Source organism: Sebastes umbrosus, chromosome 11 (assembly GCF_015220745.1).
Source record: "Sebastes umbrosus isolate fSebUmb1 chromosome 11, fSebUmb1.pri, whole genome shotgun sequence".
Taxonomy (NCBI): domain Eukaryota; kingdom Metazoa; phylum Chordata; class Actinopteri; order Perciformes; family Sebastidae; genus Sebastes; species Sebastes umbrosus.
In genome coordinates this window covers 11,721,971-11,741,227 of record NC_051279.1, presented here as the reverse complement: position 1 = coordinate 11,741,227, position 19,257 = coordinate 11,721,971, and the positions used below count along the sequence as shown (strand labels likewise).

At 39.4% G+C, this 19,257-nt stretch overlaps 1 protein-coding gene across 2 annotated transcripts; it reads right to left on the bottom strand.

Moving 5' to 3' along the window:
* Positions 1-560: 560 nt before the first annotated feature.
* Positions 561-18,320, bottom strand: ctps1b (CTP synthase 1b). 2 transcript variants are annotated; one of them, XR_005208736.1, is made up of 19 exons: positions 18,134-18,319; positions 16,654-16,834; positions 14,993-15,163; positions 14,723-14,823; positions 12,865-12,981; positions 11,566-11,649; positions 11,247-11,327; positions 9,412-9,560; positions 9,014-9,149; positions 8,738-8,826; positions 7,698-7,792; positions 6,232-6,294; positions 6,058-6,101; positions 5,871-5,967; positions 5,737-5,792; positions 5,433-5,529; positions 3,540-3,684; positions 2,400-2,876; positions 561-1,339 (listed from the first exon to the last, which is right to left on the bottom strand). XR_005208736.1 is itself a non-coding variant. In XM_037783917.1 (19 exons), exons 2-18 carry the CDS (start codon positions 16,817-16,819, stop codon positions 2,807-2,809), a joined length of 1,761 nt encoding a protein of 586 aa, XP_037639845.1. In that variant the 5' UTR covers positions 16,820-16,834; positions 18,134-18,320; the 3' UTR covers positions 561-1,339; positions 2,778-2,806. The 2 variants fall into 2 exon arrangements, 1 of the variants encoding a protein (XP_037639845.1); XM_037783917.1 differs by having other exon boundaries at positions 2,778-2,876; positions 18,134-18,320.
* Between the last annotated feature and the right edge of the window lie 937 nt (positions 18,321-19,257).

Sequence of the window (19,257 nt, the reverse complement as noted above, 5' to 3'; positions counted from 1 at the left end):
GTGCAACAGCCTCTAGGGACTGCTAGACCACTTTAGACTTTTAGTTTTGTATATAAATTCAGTGAATACACCAGCAGTTTCAAGTGTAGAAATACCAAACAACACTGAAAAATAGTGGGATCAGTGAAGACAAAGCTTTTTCAGTCTCTTTAAAAGGAGCAATATGTAATATATTTACTGTAATAAATAATAAAATGACCATGATATGTCAGATATTAACATTAACATAACATTAAAACATGCTAAGTGGAAATACTGGCTTCTCTGACAACAATGCTACAAGCCTGTATGTTCTCCTTTGAAATTTCCATTCCTGTCCGGTCTGTTTTTGTTTTGGATCTGTGTGATCCCGTCCACTGCCCATTTCGACACCCCGTTGTCACATATGAAACTGGCCCGCAAACGCTAGCTGTCAGTCCTACATACTGTTCCTTTAAGACATGCGAGTATCAATGCATGTCCTTTTACAGTTTTGATTTAAAATCTCAAGTGTCTCACAGTTGCTGGTAAAAAGCAGAACTTGCTGATTCTCAGGTCCACTAGAATGAAAAGCCAGTTTGTAAAGAGGAATAAAAATATATTTATTCAGAATAAACACACATATCGCATCACACATGCATCTGAACTTCATAAATATAAAAATACTGCATTTTTTCCCCCCATACATTTAGATCACAAACAGAGAAATGAAGGCAGAGACATCAATGATTGAACTATTCAGGACTCCAAATGATAATGTAACATGGAAAGCTTGATGCTAGTTGCAAGTTTTGCCTTTCAGTTTTTAAGACATCAGTTTTCATATGCCGAGCTTTCTTTTTCAGTTAATACTGCTGACTCACTGAAGGGTCACTTTCAGCTTGCCGGATTGTCAGAGGACTGTGCATCAGTATAATTCATTTTAGGATCTTCTGGGTCAGATATGGCAGTAAAAGGTAATGGAGTTAAAAACTGTTTGTTGATGTCAGCAGGCAAAAGGTCTCAAACATAAAAGTCATGCAAGCAGAACTGGTGAGTTCAAGTTTAAGGCATAAAAACTTAAGTACCAACACCCCAAAGTGCATAATCCATTACAACTTTCATGAAGAAATTAAAACCCATTGTCCTTGTGATATTGGCTGACGCCTAAACAATTCACCTTATTACGACAAAATAAAGAAAATCATATATATATATACCCCACAGTCACCACCTTAGTGATCCAGTTTAATCTCATACTCGTACCGTTTCGCATGTTCACTCAATATAATATTGCAAGATTATTTGAAACCAGAGTGGCATGTAGCTTACTCACTTTTGTGTAGTACCCCTGAATGAGTTATGTAAGCTGGTATTACACCTAAAAAGAGAAACACATCAATACATAAAATAAAATTGTAAGACAGACAATAAAACAGGTTTTCAAAGAAGTAAATGAATCACCGATACGTCTAACTGTCGTGATAAAAAGGCACAATTTTTGCAATACAAGTCGCAAACAACTGTGCAAAGTCATAATGTTTCTTAGGATTGATTTGCGGGACGGCTGCCCCCAACAAGAAACCTGATTGCACAGACCCTGACTCGGTCACTGCTGCAAACTGATCTGCTTCTTCTGAGCTAGTCACAAGTTTCTAACACTCAATACGGGTTGGGCAATATGTTAAAATTTTGCAACCGGCCATCGTCAGCCAAACAACCGGCGATTGCCTTTGCTGAATATTCGTGCAGGTGTGAGTGTGTCTGTATTTGTGCACATGGCGCTAGGGTGACCAGGTGTCCAACTTCGCACAGCATTTCTATCCCTTGTCAATAATAATATCCCACATTTTCATTGGCTCTAGTTTTCAAAAGTCAAACCACTGCAGGACAAACGCTTTTTTTTTTTTTTTTTTTTTTTTATAAATATGGCTATTATCCAATGGCTGTGAAGAAAAAAGGGTAGGCTGTCATCACGAGGCTGCGACTGCTGTCAGAATATTGCGAGTCACCGCAAAGTCACAAGCTATGCAGATTTAGGCGGAATATGAAGGAAACTACCATAAAGAAAAGGAAGAGCAACTACAACAAAGACTGTGAAACTACTTATCAGCCGGTGGAAGGCGTTTCTCAAGAGTTTTTTTGTGAAATTTTCCAATATCACACAGGGGGGAATGCGACATGAAGCGACACAGTTCATGTGAGTCTCACAAGAAACGTGCGGCTCAAAAGGAGATGTGCCGATCTATGGATGCATTCGGGCAAAGCATATAGATGTTACAAGATAAGGGGGCAGAATAGAAATGTTTATTATTTAAGCTAGATAGACATTATATCAAAATTGTAGACTACCTCTCAGCCTTGGTAACTTGTCCCACACAAACATACTCTTTGTAACACATTTGGTTTGTTGGGATCTGGTCACCCTACGCAGCGCGCACCCCACTTCCCCCTCCTCGCTGCCATAGTTTCGCCTGGGGGGGATCAGCTGTTCTAGTCGCGGAGCATCGTGTAACACTTCATTCAACTCGACAGAAATTATATTAAAAAACTCACCAGAAACGTCTCGGTTAGTCTTTCCAACAAAAAATAAATATATATATAAAAAAGCCTTTTTTCACTGAGTAAGATGTGAAAATTGCAACAGCAAGACGTCCCTTCCCCTTTACACAATCAAGAATAAGAAGAAAAGACTTAATATATCTAGAGTATAAATAGGTACCGTAGCAACATATTGTACCCATATGAATGTAAAAAATGGTTTTGCGGCATCAGTTAAGAGCAGACCGGCCTTGCATTCATCTGCAGGAGTGACTCACAAACACAACAGCTACATGGTGCTTTAGTCTCAGGACAATGATGGGAACTTGAGCTCAGGGATGTCTTCTTCAGGGGAGCTGCTGCCGCTGTACGTGTCCCTGCAACGGAAGATGAATACATAAAGTGAGGTTTATAGCAGTAATGTCTGACAGGGATTGCTTTATTGTGATTGCAGGTTGCAGTGATGATATAGTGTCATTGTAAACTAACTGCAAGAGAGTAGATTATGACACAGAATAAAAAATATGCTTGTAAATTTCCATTGGGGTTGACAAGTCAACTACATTTGAGTAAATTCAATGAAGCATAAAAATGCCAACAATATAACAGTATCGTGTAAAGGGCTTAATAAAAACACAGATGTAATGTCTTTACTTGATACACTATGGTAGCAATTGCTGCCTCATATATGTAATGTCCCAATCACAGGTAAGGTATTTTTATTTTAGCCAATCAGCATTAATGTCAGCTAACAGATTAAATATGAAAAATGTATTCCATGACTTTAAATGTGATTTCATGCCACTCCAAAAGAACCACTTGTAAATTGAATTAGCCAGTGCAGAGAGAGAAAACAAACATGTCTATAAAGCATTGAAATGATACTTCAAAGTTAAATGTATTGCAAAATTGTATAAAAAAACAAATGTCAGAGAATAGTTAGATCTAAACTATGACCTGCTGGAGCATCATACAGTAATTTTTATCATAAACGTCCACCAAATAACATTTGAATAACACATGTCTGTGTCAGAGCTTACCGCGGAGAGAGGCGACAGTTCTTGGCCAGGAAGCCCTGGAGTTTTCCTGCAGCGGCCAGCAGGAGACCAAAGTATGGAGGAGAAGGTTTGATGGGTCTCGAGGTGAACTCTGGATGATACTGCACTCCTACGAAGTAACAATGATCTGAAACAATAAAGACCCAGACAGATTAACCTCCTACACAGCATTATGCAACATACAGTATACCACAGTCAGCGTGTGACTTGTATAAAACACATGACTAACATACTGAAAGTCCCCATGAAATGAAAATACATTTTTTGTTATATGCCAAATATTCTAGCTTTCACAATAACCCGCCTCAGAAAGATCATGAGGATATTCACTGTTTGTCGATTGAAGTAGCTAACAGAGCAATATGGAGAGAGACAGGAAGAGACGCAAAATCATTGTTTTCATTTCCAAAACAATGTGGCTGAGGTCTAATTCATTCAAGGGAAGCTTCGCTGATTTCCAGCCATCTCTCTGTCACTGCAGCACAGGCAGTACATGCAGATGAATGGCAATAGGACCACCGGATGAACGCGAAATGACCTGCGGACTTTTGCTGGCAGGCGAGCGGGGGGACTCCGGGCACCGTTCATCTGCATGTACTGCCGGCGCTGCAGTACCAGATGGTTGAAAATCTCTCATCTCTCCCTCGTCCTCATCCTGATCTAACAACAGGTGAGAGAGGTGTGTATGGAGCCAACAGTCCTCTGGAGTTTGACGGTGCAAAATTTGATTTAAATCCCTCTTGTAACTGTACACCGCTCAAATATTCCCTTTCACTGTGAGATACGTCACAGTACAGTTAGTGAGTTAAACCTGCAGTAGGCAGAATGTTTTTGTGCATCATTAGCCAAAAAATCCATAATAACCTTTCAGCATATTGTCATTCAAGTGCTCTGAGAGATAACTAGACTCCTGCAACTCCTCATGGCTCTGTTTGCAGGCTTTTAAAAAATCTAGCCCGTGACGGGAGACTTTGGCCAATCACAGGTCATTTCAGAGAGTGTTCCTATTGGCTGTGCTCTGTCTGGGGGGCGGGGCTTGGTATTTCCTCAACTGTTCTCAACATGGCTGCCAGGTCACAAACTTTCTCATTTTACAGCTAAACAGCACACTACAAGATGTTTCTGAAAACATTTGAGGTGAGCAATAGGCATTACAGTAACAGAATATTGATTCATATTTGATCAGCGCTGCCTAGTTTGACCGTTTGATCGTAGTTCGCGAGTGATTGACAGCTGCTCAGAGACGGCGGACTCCAGCTCAGCTCTGATTGGTTGTTTTCTTCCTCCGGTCTGTGAAATCTTGCAGATGACATTAGGAGCACCAGAGGACACCGGAGGACACAGAGGCACATGCTTTTTCTCAGATTACCTGTCCTATGTACCACGCACTACTGTCAGGATATAGTGACCGTTTTATAAAAATAACTTTTTAATCATATTTGCTGTAGCTTGCTTGTTTTGCTTAGAAACAGTAGAGATGGTAAGAGTACATCCTAAAGGTTAGCCAGGTGAAAGCTTTAGGGTAATATACAGCATGTGGGCGGCTGTGGCTCAGTAGAGCGGTCGTCCACTAATCAGAAGGTCGGTGGTTCAATCCCTGGCCCCGGCAGTCTACATGTGAAAGTGTCCCTGGGCAAGATACTGCACCCCAAATTGTTCCCTTGTGAGTATGCAGGTTTATCACTCCTGTGTGGGAGCCACTGCCAGTGTATTTGTCTGTGTGTGAGAATGGGTGAATGCTGGCTTGTGTTGTAAAAGCGCTCTGAGTGGTCGCTAAGACTAGAAAAAGCGCTACAAAAATGTAGTCCATTTACTGTGTTGCATTCATTAGCAACAGCAGGTGAATGGCTGTTTTCAATAACGCTTTCCACTCACCGTCCAATTCAATGACCTCCATTCGCTCTCCTTCCACATCCTGGCCGACAAACTGAAAACCCTTTTCTTCAAAGTGGTGCTTCAGCTCAGGGTTCACCTAAAATGAGCAATGGTTCACGGATTCAGGAAAGGTTTTTTGAGAAATACGGTTATGTGTTCATTTTATAATACTTCCAATACTAGATTTTGGACACAAAGATGAAAACAGGAAAGATTTAAATGGAGCCTCAAGCAGAATAAGACTACTGTAGAGTGTGTTTGTTGTTGCACTCCCAGACAAAAAGCTTTTAAAATGTTGTTTTACCTCAAATCTGTGCCTGTGCCTCTCGTCAACATATTCCACATCTCCGTACAGTTTTCCTAGAACAATGAAATATCAGTCATCAGAAACACGAGCTAGACAGACCACAACCATTAATTCAAGAAAAAGATACATACTCAGTACACTGGTGCTGGATTTGAAAAGGGTCCGCCTCTTCCCCAACCTCATAGTCCCACCCAGCTGCCCTGGGTTGTGCTCTGGCATTTCAATCACCTGTCGACATCAAATAGGATGTTAAACCCATTCTGGTGAAGACTCTGCTGTTATGATGGGATATGAGCTGGGAAGGAAAAGATAACCTACCACAGGGTGAGTGGATTCTGGATCAAATTCTGTAGAGTTGGCATCTGAAAAAGATGAACAAAGCTGATTTGAGCTCAAATCAACTTCCCATCGGGTCTATTCCTCCTTCATCATTAAATTAGAAACCATGGGAATAAAATGCTTTGACACCAGCTGACCTGCGCAATCACTCACCTTCCCATCCGAGAACATTGCGGGCGAACTCGCACACTGCCAGCTGCATGCCCAAACATACTCCTGCACAAAACAAGACCAGCGGGATTATTGCATAATGAGAGCTATTGTAAATAAAGAAAAAGACCGAACAAGATCCCCACTGTGCAAACCACTTGAGTGACTAACATTACTGCAGTTGCAAGTGATTGTAAATTGCCTGTAAAAAATATTCAACGAAAAACAAATAGATTCTTTAATGTCAAATTAAATTATTGTCTCTACAAATGGATCTAAATTATGTACAAACATAACACAACAAGTACCTGATTGCACAAGTATTCATGGCCTTCGGGTGTGTATTTTTCACATATGGCAGCAATTTCAGCTTTAATTCACAGATAAAGTGGGTCTGCAACAACTTTATACGCCTGAACGCCACATTTATTTCCTCATTCGTCTTTACACGATAATTGCTCGAACTATGCCAAATTGCACGGAGATAGTTCTAGAACAGCAATTTTCAAGTTTTGCCACACTTTCGCAATTGGTTTGGACTCAAATACATATTTTTCATTCTGTGTAGCTTTGGTTTTATACTTCAGGTTGATGTTTTTGCAGGAAAATAAATTTCATCCCAAGTCACAGTTCTCTGGCAGACTGTTGGTAGCTGTTCTTAAAAGATTTTGCTGTATTTTGCTCAACTTATTTTGCCCTTCACAAACCTTCCTGGGCTGATTGCACAGAATCATCCACGCAGAATGACGTTGCCATACAGGTGATGGGCACTGACCTTAACCTGCAACGTCTAAATACTCTAGGCTGCACCAGTGAGGATTTAAGTGTGTCAAAGTAAGTAATTATAGCAATCAATAAGAGGTTGACCGATAGAAGCGCACGTTCCCCTGACCGCGGTTCCTGGAACACAGCCCGGTGTACCACCTGCATCACATAAGGGCAGCGAAAGTGAAAGCCAACCTTAGACTCACTCTAGTTTTGGAGTGAACTTTGCCCACTTGGCATTTCGTCTCACTAAAATTGCGTTTTTTCCGGTGCTGTGTCCGCAATTTTCGTATCTTCCTCTTGGATTTGCGGGGGCTACACATCCAATGGCTCAAGGCTGATGCTCAGAAATGCCCAAACACAGCAAAAGAAAAAAATACAGGCAGAGAGCAGGATCTCTGCAGATACAGACACACAGGTCTAGTAGGTCATACGTGATGATTGAGGAGGATTCATTTTGTATGAGTCTATACACCGATTTTTTAGGAAAATCCTGCAGAGTATACCTCTCTCAGCCGTGTAAAACAATAAAACATGACAAAGTCCGAGGCAACAAATAACTCTTTAGAGACACTGTAGCTATTCATTTTGTTGTCTTGTCCTCAGTAATAAAAATATGAAGCTGCAAACCAAACTTAACCTTCATATCTTACGCAACAGTCAACACATTCATATAATGAAGAAGAAGAAGGAATCTCTCTTACCCAGGAACGGCTTATTCTGTTTCCTCGCCCAGTTAATAGCGAGCATCTTGCCTTCTGTCCCTCGCACACCAAAACCTCCTGGTACCAACACGCCACTGTGGGGAGGAAGGAAAGAGTGACTGTCTCAAAGAAAATCTGGACTCATTTTATAAAATGAACTGAGGCTAACATTACACAATACAAACACCTGTATACGGAGACGCATTATTGATAACAGTGTTATTAAGACTGCCGGAGAGGTATCATTTAAGACAAGTTAGAGTACATTTTATAAATGACCTGTCATGATCTATCATTTGACTAGACAGGGACAGCTCTTGAAAGACTACCGCTAGTACAACATTAGGATTTTTAGGATACTATGCAAAGCAATATCTGTAATTTAAGGTGACGATGGAGATGTAACCTGAACTTGTAATAAAAAGGGATATTCATTGCTACACCTCCAGTCACACAATACATTTATGTATGTGAACTCACATACATAATTGAGAGACTAAGTTATCGGAGTCAATTCTTTATTCTTCACACATATACATTGGGGGAAAATGTTCCCGTGGCACTAACTACTTTCTGCTGATCTCTGTATTCAAATCCTCCGTCTCTACATATTTGGAGGTAGTTAAGGGACAAAATTCAATCAATCTAGTAAGCTAATTCAATAACATACTAATGGCTATTAGCCTAGATTGATATCTAGCACGCGTTTGATTTGTTTTTTTTGCAAAACTTTATGAAATAATATGTGGTAAGAAATGATTGCTCGTAATCTGATTAGGCAACACTGTCTTACGTCATAGACTTTTAAAACTAATGCATCCAAAACGACAATGCTCCAAACGCCTGTAAGCTTGAAAACAGCAACAGGATTTACAAATACACTCCCCCCCAGTACACTGCACTGTTGCATGAAGATGTTATAAAACACACAAGGCCTTGACCATTTTATGAAGCTGCATAAACCACTGATGACAGCACTCTACTGCCATCATGTGGCACACATAATAAAACAACTCGATATTGATAGTTTGTCTACTCACTGAGAACTGCAGAGTTTTTGCCAGGCCTCGTGATATTTCACAGGCTCATCTTGCAGAGTGGTAGCCTCCAGGTCTGCAGAGTCTATGTACTGTAATAATAACAAAGGTGATCAGTCATCAACGTCATGGCCGACAGGATGACTGCTGTTTAAATATGGGCAAATGTATTATGTCAGTATTAAAAGTGTTCAGTGACAAATAGTCAACACAAACTGCAGTGTTGAAAAATCCAGAAAATCAATATATAAAACATAAAAATGTGAAATGTTTCCATACCTTGACCTCTAGTTTGTGATTAATGGCGAGGGCTGAGTGCTCTAAGGCCTTGATAACGGAGGTGTAGGAGTCAGCTAACTTAGTGTATTTCCCCACCAGGGCTATGGAGACATGTTCCAAGAGACGAGCAGATCTGAGAAGAGAGGGAAGAGGATTAACTGTACTGCATCATTTAATCAGAACTTTACAGTTACTCAAAGAACAATTCAATGTTCAGTGATTTAATCTCCTCAGTGTGATGTAGTGACTGAGGAACATTTGGTACTTTGGTTTGTAACACAATTCCCAGAAGTGTCGAGTGATTTAACTGTCTGTAAAGGTGAATGATTTGTGTCCCATTTTCCTTACAAGACACACGGTTAGAAAAGGTTAACAGCAAAGACAAACTTCCTCACCGTTCAGCCATCACCTTCCACTTTGAGAGCATCTTCCTGGGCCTCACCTCGATGGGCAGGCTCAGCCGCTGACAGAAGTAGCTCACAACACCCTGGTCCTCCAGCAGCAGGGGCACTCTGTAGACCGAGGAGACGTCATGGACACAGATCACCTGGAAACAATTACAAAACATCTTATTTCAGTTTTGTGTTTACATTTTTATATCAACATTAACTTAATAAATTAAATATAATTGTATAATTTTTTTTAAAGATTATTTTTTGGGCTTTTTTTTTAATGCATTTTATTGATAATGGGGGAGAGCTTATAATGAAAGGGGGAGAGAGAGGGGATGACCCGAACCACGGGCTGCTGCGGCAAGGACTCAACTCTGGCACAATATAATTAATATATAATTGTATAATTAACAATATAATTGTCTATCAAATATTTGAAAATTATATTTGAACATTATACCAATGCATTCCACCATTACATGACTCATAAGTAGGAGTGGGGTAAAAAATTGATTCATGTAGGAATCAAGAGTCTCATCTTCAAAGATTCTGAATCAATTCACAACTTACAAAAATTGATTTAGGAAAATTATTGTTTTCCTACAAAAGAACCTACAGTAGATATTGCTACTGATGGACAATAATCCTACACACTAGGGCTGTCGACAAATATTCTAAATTTGAATATGTATTCAAATTGAAAACAAAAACAAAACTAATGAAAATGAAAACTGTATTCGATTGTGAAATTTAAAAAAAGCGGCACTATCGCGGTTGACTGCCTCGTGAACCGAATGCACCCAACGTCACTTTCATTAATTGAAAATTAAATGTAACCTTAGGTCAAGTTGAACAAAGAATAATTCAACAATAATTGAACAACAGCAGCAAGCGTTGCGTTATGTAAACAAACCACGTATCAGCTGTGCGCTCGAGATCAGACTATACACATAACCACTTACAAGATGGATGAGTAGTACTTGCTATCTTTCGATGTTTGTACTTTTTAAACAAGAAACTGGATATATTATATATATATATTATGAAATTTACTGGAATTAGCATACAATATAACCAACAGCAAATAGAAAACTTTCAGGCGATCTCCCTCCAGTCAGCTGTCACCTTATTTAGTTTTTTTACAGTGAAATGTGGAGCTAACGTATAGATAACTTCTCATTTCACCTTCACAAATCAGCCGTTCCTCGTCTGCTGCAGCGCTTTCAAAGCGGGCGACAGGAATAAAACACTAACAGCCAGGACATCTAACAAAAGTTCGGCTCAAAACAGCCTCAAACTGCAGTTAGGTCACGGTGTCATGGACATAATGCCTGTGATTTGTTGAAAAATACCAGTTTTACAGTGTTATTTTGTGCACAACATATTTTTGAAATTGGCAAGTTTCTGAGTAATAAAAAGGCAGCTCGCCTAAGCCTACCACTTCTATCTATGTAACAAGCAGCAGTTTTTATTTTTTGTATAACTTGTTATTCTTGAAGTCAGAATGAGAAATACTAAAAAGTTGTGCAAGTTCAGCATGAATATATTTTAACTTTTGCCTTTGGGCTGTTTAAAAGATATTTGAAATTTCAGCCCCGCCTAAAAAATCCTGAACACAAAACTGGACAAAAAACAGTTTAACGGTCTCACTCCACAATCCAGTACTACAATGTTCACAGCCTTCGCACATGTTTTCAGTAATTATTTTCCAACATTTATAATGTGTTTAGAAACAAAAGTCTGAATTTCCATTACACGGCATTTAGGTTAGCAGCATTCTCTGGACATAGAGCTTCAAGTGAGGTCGTTTGTTCGAGAAAAGAAAAGTCATACTACTTCACCTGTGTGGGCTCCACATGACAAAACATGGAGATCTTCTCCTTGACAGATGTTTCTAGGGGCGATGAACCGCGGCACATAATCTGAAAAGAATTAATGTTTATTTTTATTATACAACTGGACAAGATTATAGTCTCAAACGTTCCTTGATAAATACCGTAGATTTTATGTGTGATATGTCAGATTTGATTTGGTTGTGTACACCATGAGATGAATAAATAGATTTCTACAAATGCAGGCAAAGTAGAGGCATTGCCTGTTTATATCTGGGGTGCAGGAGGGAGTGCCAAGTTTATAAAAGCAAAATATAATCCGACTCACCAAATCTGGAGACAAGCCCAGCCCTCTGAGCTCTCGGACACTGTTCTGGGTCGGTTTGGTTTTCTGCTCTCCTGTGGTTTTGGGCTGAGGACATGAAAGCAAATTCACCTCAAATTGTAGCTTAAATGTGTGCGTGACAAATAAACCAGTGGTGATTTTCACTGTTCTCTAGTCCCTTTCCTTCAATTAAAAAAAACAAATACAGCAAAAATATTAAAACTAGGGCTTTCAATCAATGAAAATATTCAATCACATGATTGTCCATAGTTAATCGCGATTTATCGCAAATTAAATTAATTTTTTACCTGCTCAAAATGTACCTTAAAGGGATATTTGTCACATATTAAATACCCTCATCAACATAGGTGTGGACAAATATGCTTGCTTTATGCAAATGTATGTATATATTAATTATTGGAAATTAGTTAACAACACAAAACAATATATTGTTCAGAAATCCTCATTTAGACTATGACTTGCCCCAAACTGCATGTGATTATCATAAAGTGGGCATGTCTGTAAAGGGGAGACTCGTGGGTACCCATAGAACCCATTTTCATTCACATATCTTGAGGTCAGAGGTCAAGGGACCCCTTTGAAAATGGCCATGACAGTTTTTTTCTCGCCAAAATGTAGCGTAAATTTGGGGCCTTATTTAATATCCTTCGTGACAAGCTAGTATGACATGGTTGGTACGTGGTTTTGTATGATACCACTATCTTCACTCTAGCTAAAAATCGCAAGTTGTATTAAAGTGGCAGTAGGCAGTATATTTTTTGGCATCATTGGGCAAACATCATTTTACAGCGAAACCGTGCACTGCAAGATGATTCTGAAAACATTTGAGGTGAGAAATAGGCATTACAGTAACATAATATTGATTCATATTTTATCAGCGCGGCCTAATTTGACCGTTTGGTCGGAGTTCGCGAGTGATTGACAGCCGGCTCTCATACACAGCAGATGGACAGCAGACCTCAGATAAGCTCTGACTGCTTGTTTTCCCCCGGTCTGTGAAATCTTGCAGATGCCGTTAGGAGCACCGGAGGACACGGAGGCACATGATTTCTTTCAGGTTACCAGTTTCATGTACTACTGTCACGATATAGCGACCGTTTTATAAAAATAACTTTTTTTTAAATCATATTTGCTCCAATCTCGCCTACTTCAGCTTTAATGCTTTAAAGAAATTAGGGGCGTTAAAACAAATTTGCGTTTACGCATTATTATCGCATTAACTTTGACAACCCTAATTAAAAGTAATATTCTACGTGAAATGTGTTCACCAGTGTCCCATACCTGTGGCACCAGGCTGACATGGATGTTGCAGAAGTTCTCCTTCTTCACCTTGAACTGGAACTGTCTGAAGGCCTCGATGAAGGGCATGCTCTCAATGTCCCCCACAGTGCCTCCCAGCTGTTGACACAAAACATCTGCTTAGACCACAGAACTGCATGCACGAACACTTTGGTTGGTTCTCAGCCCCTTATATAACTGCCACGCCCTTAGAAATTACTGAATTGTATAAGCTGTACTGAGCCAATAATACTGTCAGAGCAGGTTTTGATTAATGCCATAAGAAAAGAACTGCCCGAGGCAGGGTAATAATTTAACTCTGTGTATGAAGATTTGGCCCGTTTCAGCTGCATATACACTAAAGATGATATAGTTTTGCAGTATATATTGTCAAACCAACCTTTTTTTGTATATAAAACACTTTGTTTTGTACACTCTTTGTTTCCTATGGCTGGAAACAGAGCCAGGCTTTTACAGACTCTCCTCAACAAATCAATTTGAAATCCCTTGATTTTTTCGTTTTTTCAAAATAAAATGTTTCTGCTTTGCTGACAAACCCATTTGTTTAAGTTCAGCAATGTCTCTGCTTACTGAAAGGTGTCAATGATCTATTGCTTCAGGCAACATGCTTGGTTTCATTGCTGATCAAAAACCTCTATTTCTCTTAATCACACTAAAAAAAGGTCACAAATCACATCAATCAATTACAGTTTTTCTCAATCGCTTTAGCTCATTTTTTGAAACAGTCTCAGCATTCTCTAAACTGTAAGTGCAATTGTCACAACTGTTTGATGGGACATCGCAACTCTGTTGCATGTCTGCAAAAGGTAGTAACTCACCCAAAACACTTCATTCATGCTTCAAAACCTAGTTATTATGTCAGTAAATTGGCCAATGTCACCAAAATGAAAAGTTGTTTGTCATCGTGTGAGCCATATTGGTCAATATGTTTAGATCTTTTGTCTCCATGACAGTCAACCCTGGAGATGTGCGTGTATGCAAATCTCTGTTCGTTCTACTTATTTGCTGAAACTGACTGTTCACTGAAGGCTAGAATAGCAGAATGTCAGTTTTGTCTACATGAAGGCTATTGTGTATCGCACTGAGCTGTTTAGATTCCCATTTCAACAGCATTTAAAAGTTTCGTGGTTAAAGTCAATACTATACACACAGAAAGAGGATATGCATTTACATGTATTATTAAAAGAAAATTCACCTTTGAGCTTTCATGTAAAGACATATACAGTGAACAGAATATTTGCCACAAAATGACATCCACGCCAATAAAATAAATGAATAATAAAAAAATTTAAAAAAAACATGAAAAAAGCTGCGGTTGTTCAGTAAAAAAACTAATTGTACCTCCTCAAAGTACATAACACCATATCATAGATATTTTTGGAATATACATGTATGTCTGACAGAGTTTGATTATTGAATGGATCATTTTGTATGCGACAGCTCAGACAATGAAAGAAAGTTTCACCGAACCAACTCATCCGTTTTGATCAACTAGACATGTGCATATGGTTGTTATGCAAATTGTAGTTACTCTATTGCACACACGTGCAAAAATACGTGCAATTTGCTTGAATGAATGAGAAATTAAAATCTGTTGTGAACAACAAAACAATTGTTCAGTGATTTGAGCCTACTGTTATGAAAAAAAAATCATTCTCATTCAAGAATTGAGCCAAAGCGAGTGAGAAAAACTGTAAGTTTCCTGTGGGAGTTGTTGAAATACACGACACTTTTGAACGTTTTCAGTGTCCTTTTGTATTGAATTCAAAATCCTGTTTGGCCATTTACATAAATTCCCGCTTGATGGGAACAGAAACAAGCCCCTACAACACCAACTTACCTCTATGACACAAACTTCAGGCTCCACACCATCGTCGTCTACTGAGATCCTGGCCTGCCTCATCACCCACTCCTGGATGGCATCTGTGATGTGGGGTACCACTGGAAACAGATTTACAGAGTAAAAGTAATGTAAAACCGATCAACACTTTTCATTGGACATGTGTGTGAAGAAGAATACAGCTCTTGCCAAATTCTCTGTTCTGCAGACACACCGAAAAACACAAATGCAAACAAGTGTGCTGCTGTGCCGCTAGGTGTACTCGCTCACCCTGTACAGTCTTGCCCAGGTAGTCTCCCCTCCTCTCCTTGTTGATGACCGACTGGTAGATCTTTCCAGTGGTGAGGTTGTTGTCTTTGGTAAGACGGATGTCCAGGAAACGCTCATAGTTCCCCAAGTCCAGATCCACCTCCCCACCGTCGTCGAGAACAAAAACTTCACCTGCACAACACAGGCATTATATCCATTTATCATCGGGTTAGTGAAACGGCAAGATCCAAGACTGGTATAAATTCAGTGCTTTGCTCACTGACATAACAACTATCACCACTCAGCTGCATTACTTTAACACACATAACAGCAGATGATGCGGTAAAGGGACTCTATCTAAGTTTTTACACATATAAACGTGTTCTAATCATTTTTTATTGCCAATGTGTGAACCGGCTGTAACCTAACCTTTTCTATTAGACCTTCCGCAACTTTCTAAGTTTCCTCTATCAGCCTGTAGACTGCATTTAATGTGAAGAATGCGGGACGGCTTTTCAGGGAAAGTCCAACGGACGTGATGTCATTCGCGCTCCTGAGTGCCTTTATTTTCAGCTCCGTGTGCAAACGTAGCTAATGTTTGGTTAGAAATGGACAAAAGAACAAAATCATCTAGTGAAACCCGTCTTGCAAAACAGGAATCTGACCGATGTTAAGGGCAAAACTAGGATCAACATAGGCCGGGCCTTCGATACATGGAGGGACTTTTGTTTGGTTTTGTGTTGCCCAAGCTGGTAAAATTCGTATTGGACAGGTACGCTAACATCACTGGCAAGCATGTGAAATATATAGTGATATTGTGGTTTTAGCTGGCTAATGTTGCTAACGTTAATCATCATGATGCCTGTCAATCACGTTCAGGCTACATCCACACTATACGTTTTCGTTCCACAGCGCATAACTTTTGCTACGCTTAGTTTGAAAACGCTGCTGACCCTGTTTTAGTTTTAAAACTCCAGGGTTGTGTTTAAAGGAGACCTTTAAACATGATGACGCAGACACCAACTTAATTAGGTCTCATCAGTCATGACGTGTCCTCCCCTGATTCGTCACGTCCCATCACGTGAACCTTTTCCAGAAGAAAACAAACGACATCAGCCTCGACCACCAGTGGTTAATTTCAACATGAATAATAAGTTACAAGCGTTGCTGACATTGTTGTCTCTGCTAGCAGCTGTTGTGCAGTTAAATTCGGCATTTTATGATGCTACTACTGCCTACGTGCGCAGGAAGTAAGCTATTATTTGACCGCTTTACATCAATTCCCTTGTCCAGCGCTGCTTCCTGTTTACACCGGCACGCGCATGCTGAGTATACATGAATGGTCATTTAATATGCGTTTTCAGGTGTGGTACAGTAGTATGGAAGGAGATCAATTCTGAAACGGCCCTAAAACGCTCGTCTGGACGGAGATCATTTTTGTTTTAAAGCGCCGTTTTAAAACGAAAACATCAGTGTGGATGTATCCTCAGTGTCATGTGTGTCGCTTCACTGTTTTTGATCGATGCTCGCTCGCGTCTACATAGTGCAAGCACAAGCGCGAGCAACAGGACGCTGACTTAACGGCCACAGGTGTCACTGTTAACAAGCAATTTCTGATTCTTGCATATAGCCCCTTTAAACAAATATAAAGCAACCATGACGAAAGCACTCAATTAACTCACCGTGTTCATATGGTGAAAAGGTACCAGCGTCGATATTGATATACGGGTCGATTTTGATGGCTGTGACGTGAAGGCCGCAGGACTTGAGGATTGTTCCCACGCTGCTGGCGATGATGCCCTTGCCAATACCAGATATGACCCCACCGGTAACCAGGATGTATTTCATAGTGGCATGTAAAGTCTGAAAAGAAAATAATAAAAAAATGTACCTACACTTCCAAGGCATTGAGAACATGCCAACTCAACCTGTTCGACCACATGTGAGACGAATGATCTAATTCAAACAACATGTTTGGATGTGCTCTATTACCCAAGTGGACTACTAATATTAAAAAGTCTCAAATGGTTTAATATACACGTGTATTGACAATACAATTACATTTATGTAGAAGAATGTTACATAAAGTTTCTCACTGGATCAAACTTGAAACTTGTGGTACTCCTTGTATTCCTGTGTTTTTTCAAGCATGCAATCAATGTAACCTTACATAAACCTGCATTAGAAGACATTAATAACAGTCGATATGGAGGTTTTGACACTAGTTTTGAAACTTGGAAGTGTGGACTACCCATATGTTTACATCTGGATGGTAGATTGTGGTCCTCACAACCCTGACACATGGTGACATTGAAGGAGTACATCTGACAATGTCAAAAGGAGGTGGTTTAAAGCAGATCATATCTTACAGTTTGCTGCAGAATTTAACATTGTGTTGAACCACATGACCTGAAATCAAATGGGCGGGAAATACCAGTGAGTCATTATATGATGCCACATTTTTAATTGACAGTAGGCTACAGGTAGAAAGCTGTTAGACTAGAGCTGGGGAAGTTTGACCTAGATGTTTAAACTGTTTTAATAATGGTATTATGATGTATTACTGATGCATATAATTATGTTTATGGTGTCCTTAAAAATGTATATAGGAACAAGTTCTAAAATAAAGTATCTAACTAACTAGTGATTATTTGCATTATCACTAAGACAGTCAATCTATTAAAATATTTAATATATATTATAATAATAAAATATATTTAATTGTAAATATCTATATATTGCAATTTGCTTAATGAATTGTATATATGTATATATATGTTTTTATTTTGCTCTTTTTTATTTGTTATTTATTTATTATCGATTAAATTATTTAATATATATTATAATAATAAAAATATATTTAATTGTAAATTAATCACACATTTTTTTATCTGTTCTAAATTCACCTTAAAAGGGAGATTTCATCCTCTTATCAACATGTGAGGGGACAAATATGCTGCTTTATGTAAATGTATGTATATATGTATTATTGTAAATCAATGAACAACACAAAACAATGGCAGATATGGCTGAATGTTGACTTTGAGTTGAGTTTTAAGCCACATGTTTATCGACACTGAGGTACAGTTTAGACTTGCAACAGCTAACATGCTACAGTTAAGACTCTACCACAGCATGAATGCCTCAAAACCACAGACTTACCTAGCGTTAAAGAGAAAGACGTGTAGTCACGGTAACTGTGGTGAATTTAACTTCTTCTTTACGAAGCACCGGTCTCCAAGTTCCCACAATAATGTCCCCTCTGCGGTAGAAGCACGTGTAGGAGACAGACTGATCCAACTATTGTCCTCTAACGTCTCTGGGACAGTTTGTTTCCTTCCCTTACAGTCAGTAGTGATGTGTCGGTCGCAAACGAGCCGGTTCTTTGAGCCGGCTCTTTTAAGTGAACGATAAGAGCCGGTTCTTTGAGCCGGCTCTTTTAAGTGAACGATAAGAGCCGGTTCCCGTCCGAGAGACGTTTTTTTTTTTTTTTTTTCTTTAATTAATTCAAGTAGTGATGTTACGTGCTGTGCCGAGGCTTCGGAGCGTGTGTCGAGTAATCCAGGAAGTTTTTTCCGCAATGCGCGTATCGAGGTTTGTATCGTTTTAGACCAATTACGTCATTGATGACGTCCGAAGCCTCGCTGCCCGGCCATACCGCGTGACTGGTTCAGGAAGTGGTTCAGATCTTCGCTGGTTAAACCAATAACACAGAACACTAATATAACCCCTCCTGCCATTATTATATTATATTACCCTACACTACAATACAATTATTGGATTGGTTTACACACATAAGATACATTACTCATAAAACAATTACAGTTTATTATACATGTATGTTATATACTCATAATATACTTACTAGAAAATAGACATTATATTATATATTATATAGATATAAATGGATTACATGGTAATAGATATTTTTTTCATTGTTTATATTCATTCCCAACAGCTTTTACTGACGCAAAATACAGTATATCACAGATCACATGGTTAAGATCATATCTGCCTGTTTTACACTCTTTGACCACCAGGTGGTTTCATGTGCACATGAAGCCCCTTTAACGAACCAATTTCCTGGAAAGCTTCAATGCTTCATGAAGCTTCAGCTTGCCATCACTAGGATGATCTTCTCCACGCCACGGGCACTCCATGCACTGACTGTGACTGAATGTTGTGTTAATGACGTCCGTGCGACCAATCAGGTGACGACAGGTAAGGATCATACAATCAAGCAGGGAGGGGTGGGGGTGCGCGGCGCGCTGACGGTCTACACGTAC

Coding starts and splice junctions, on each gene's coding strand:
- ctps1b (XM_037783917.1), bottom strand. CDS start 16,819: ATGAAATACATCCTGGTTACCGGTGGGGTCATATCTGGTATTGGCAAG. Junction 15,164..16,653: donor CTTTTCACCATATGAACACG/GTGAGTTAATTG, acceptor TGTGTTGTGCAG/GTGAAGTTTTTGTTCTCGAC. Junction 7,793..8,737: donor CAAAAACTCTGCAGTTCTCA/GTGAGTAGACAA, acceptor TCCTCCCCACAG/TGGCGTGTTGGTACCAGGAG.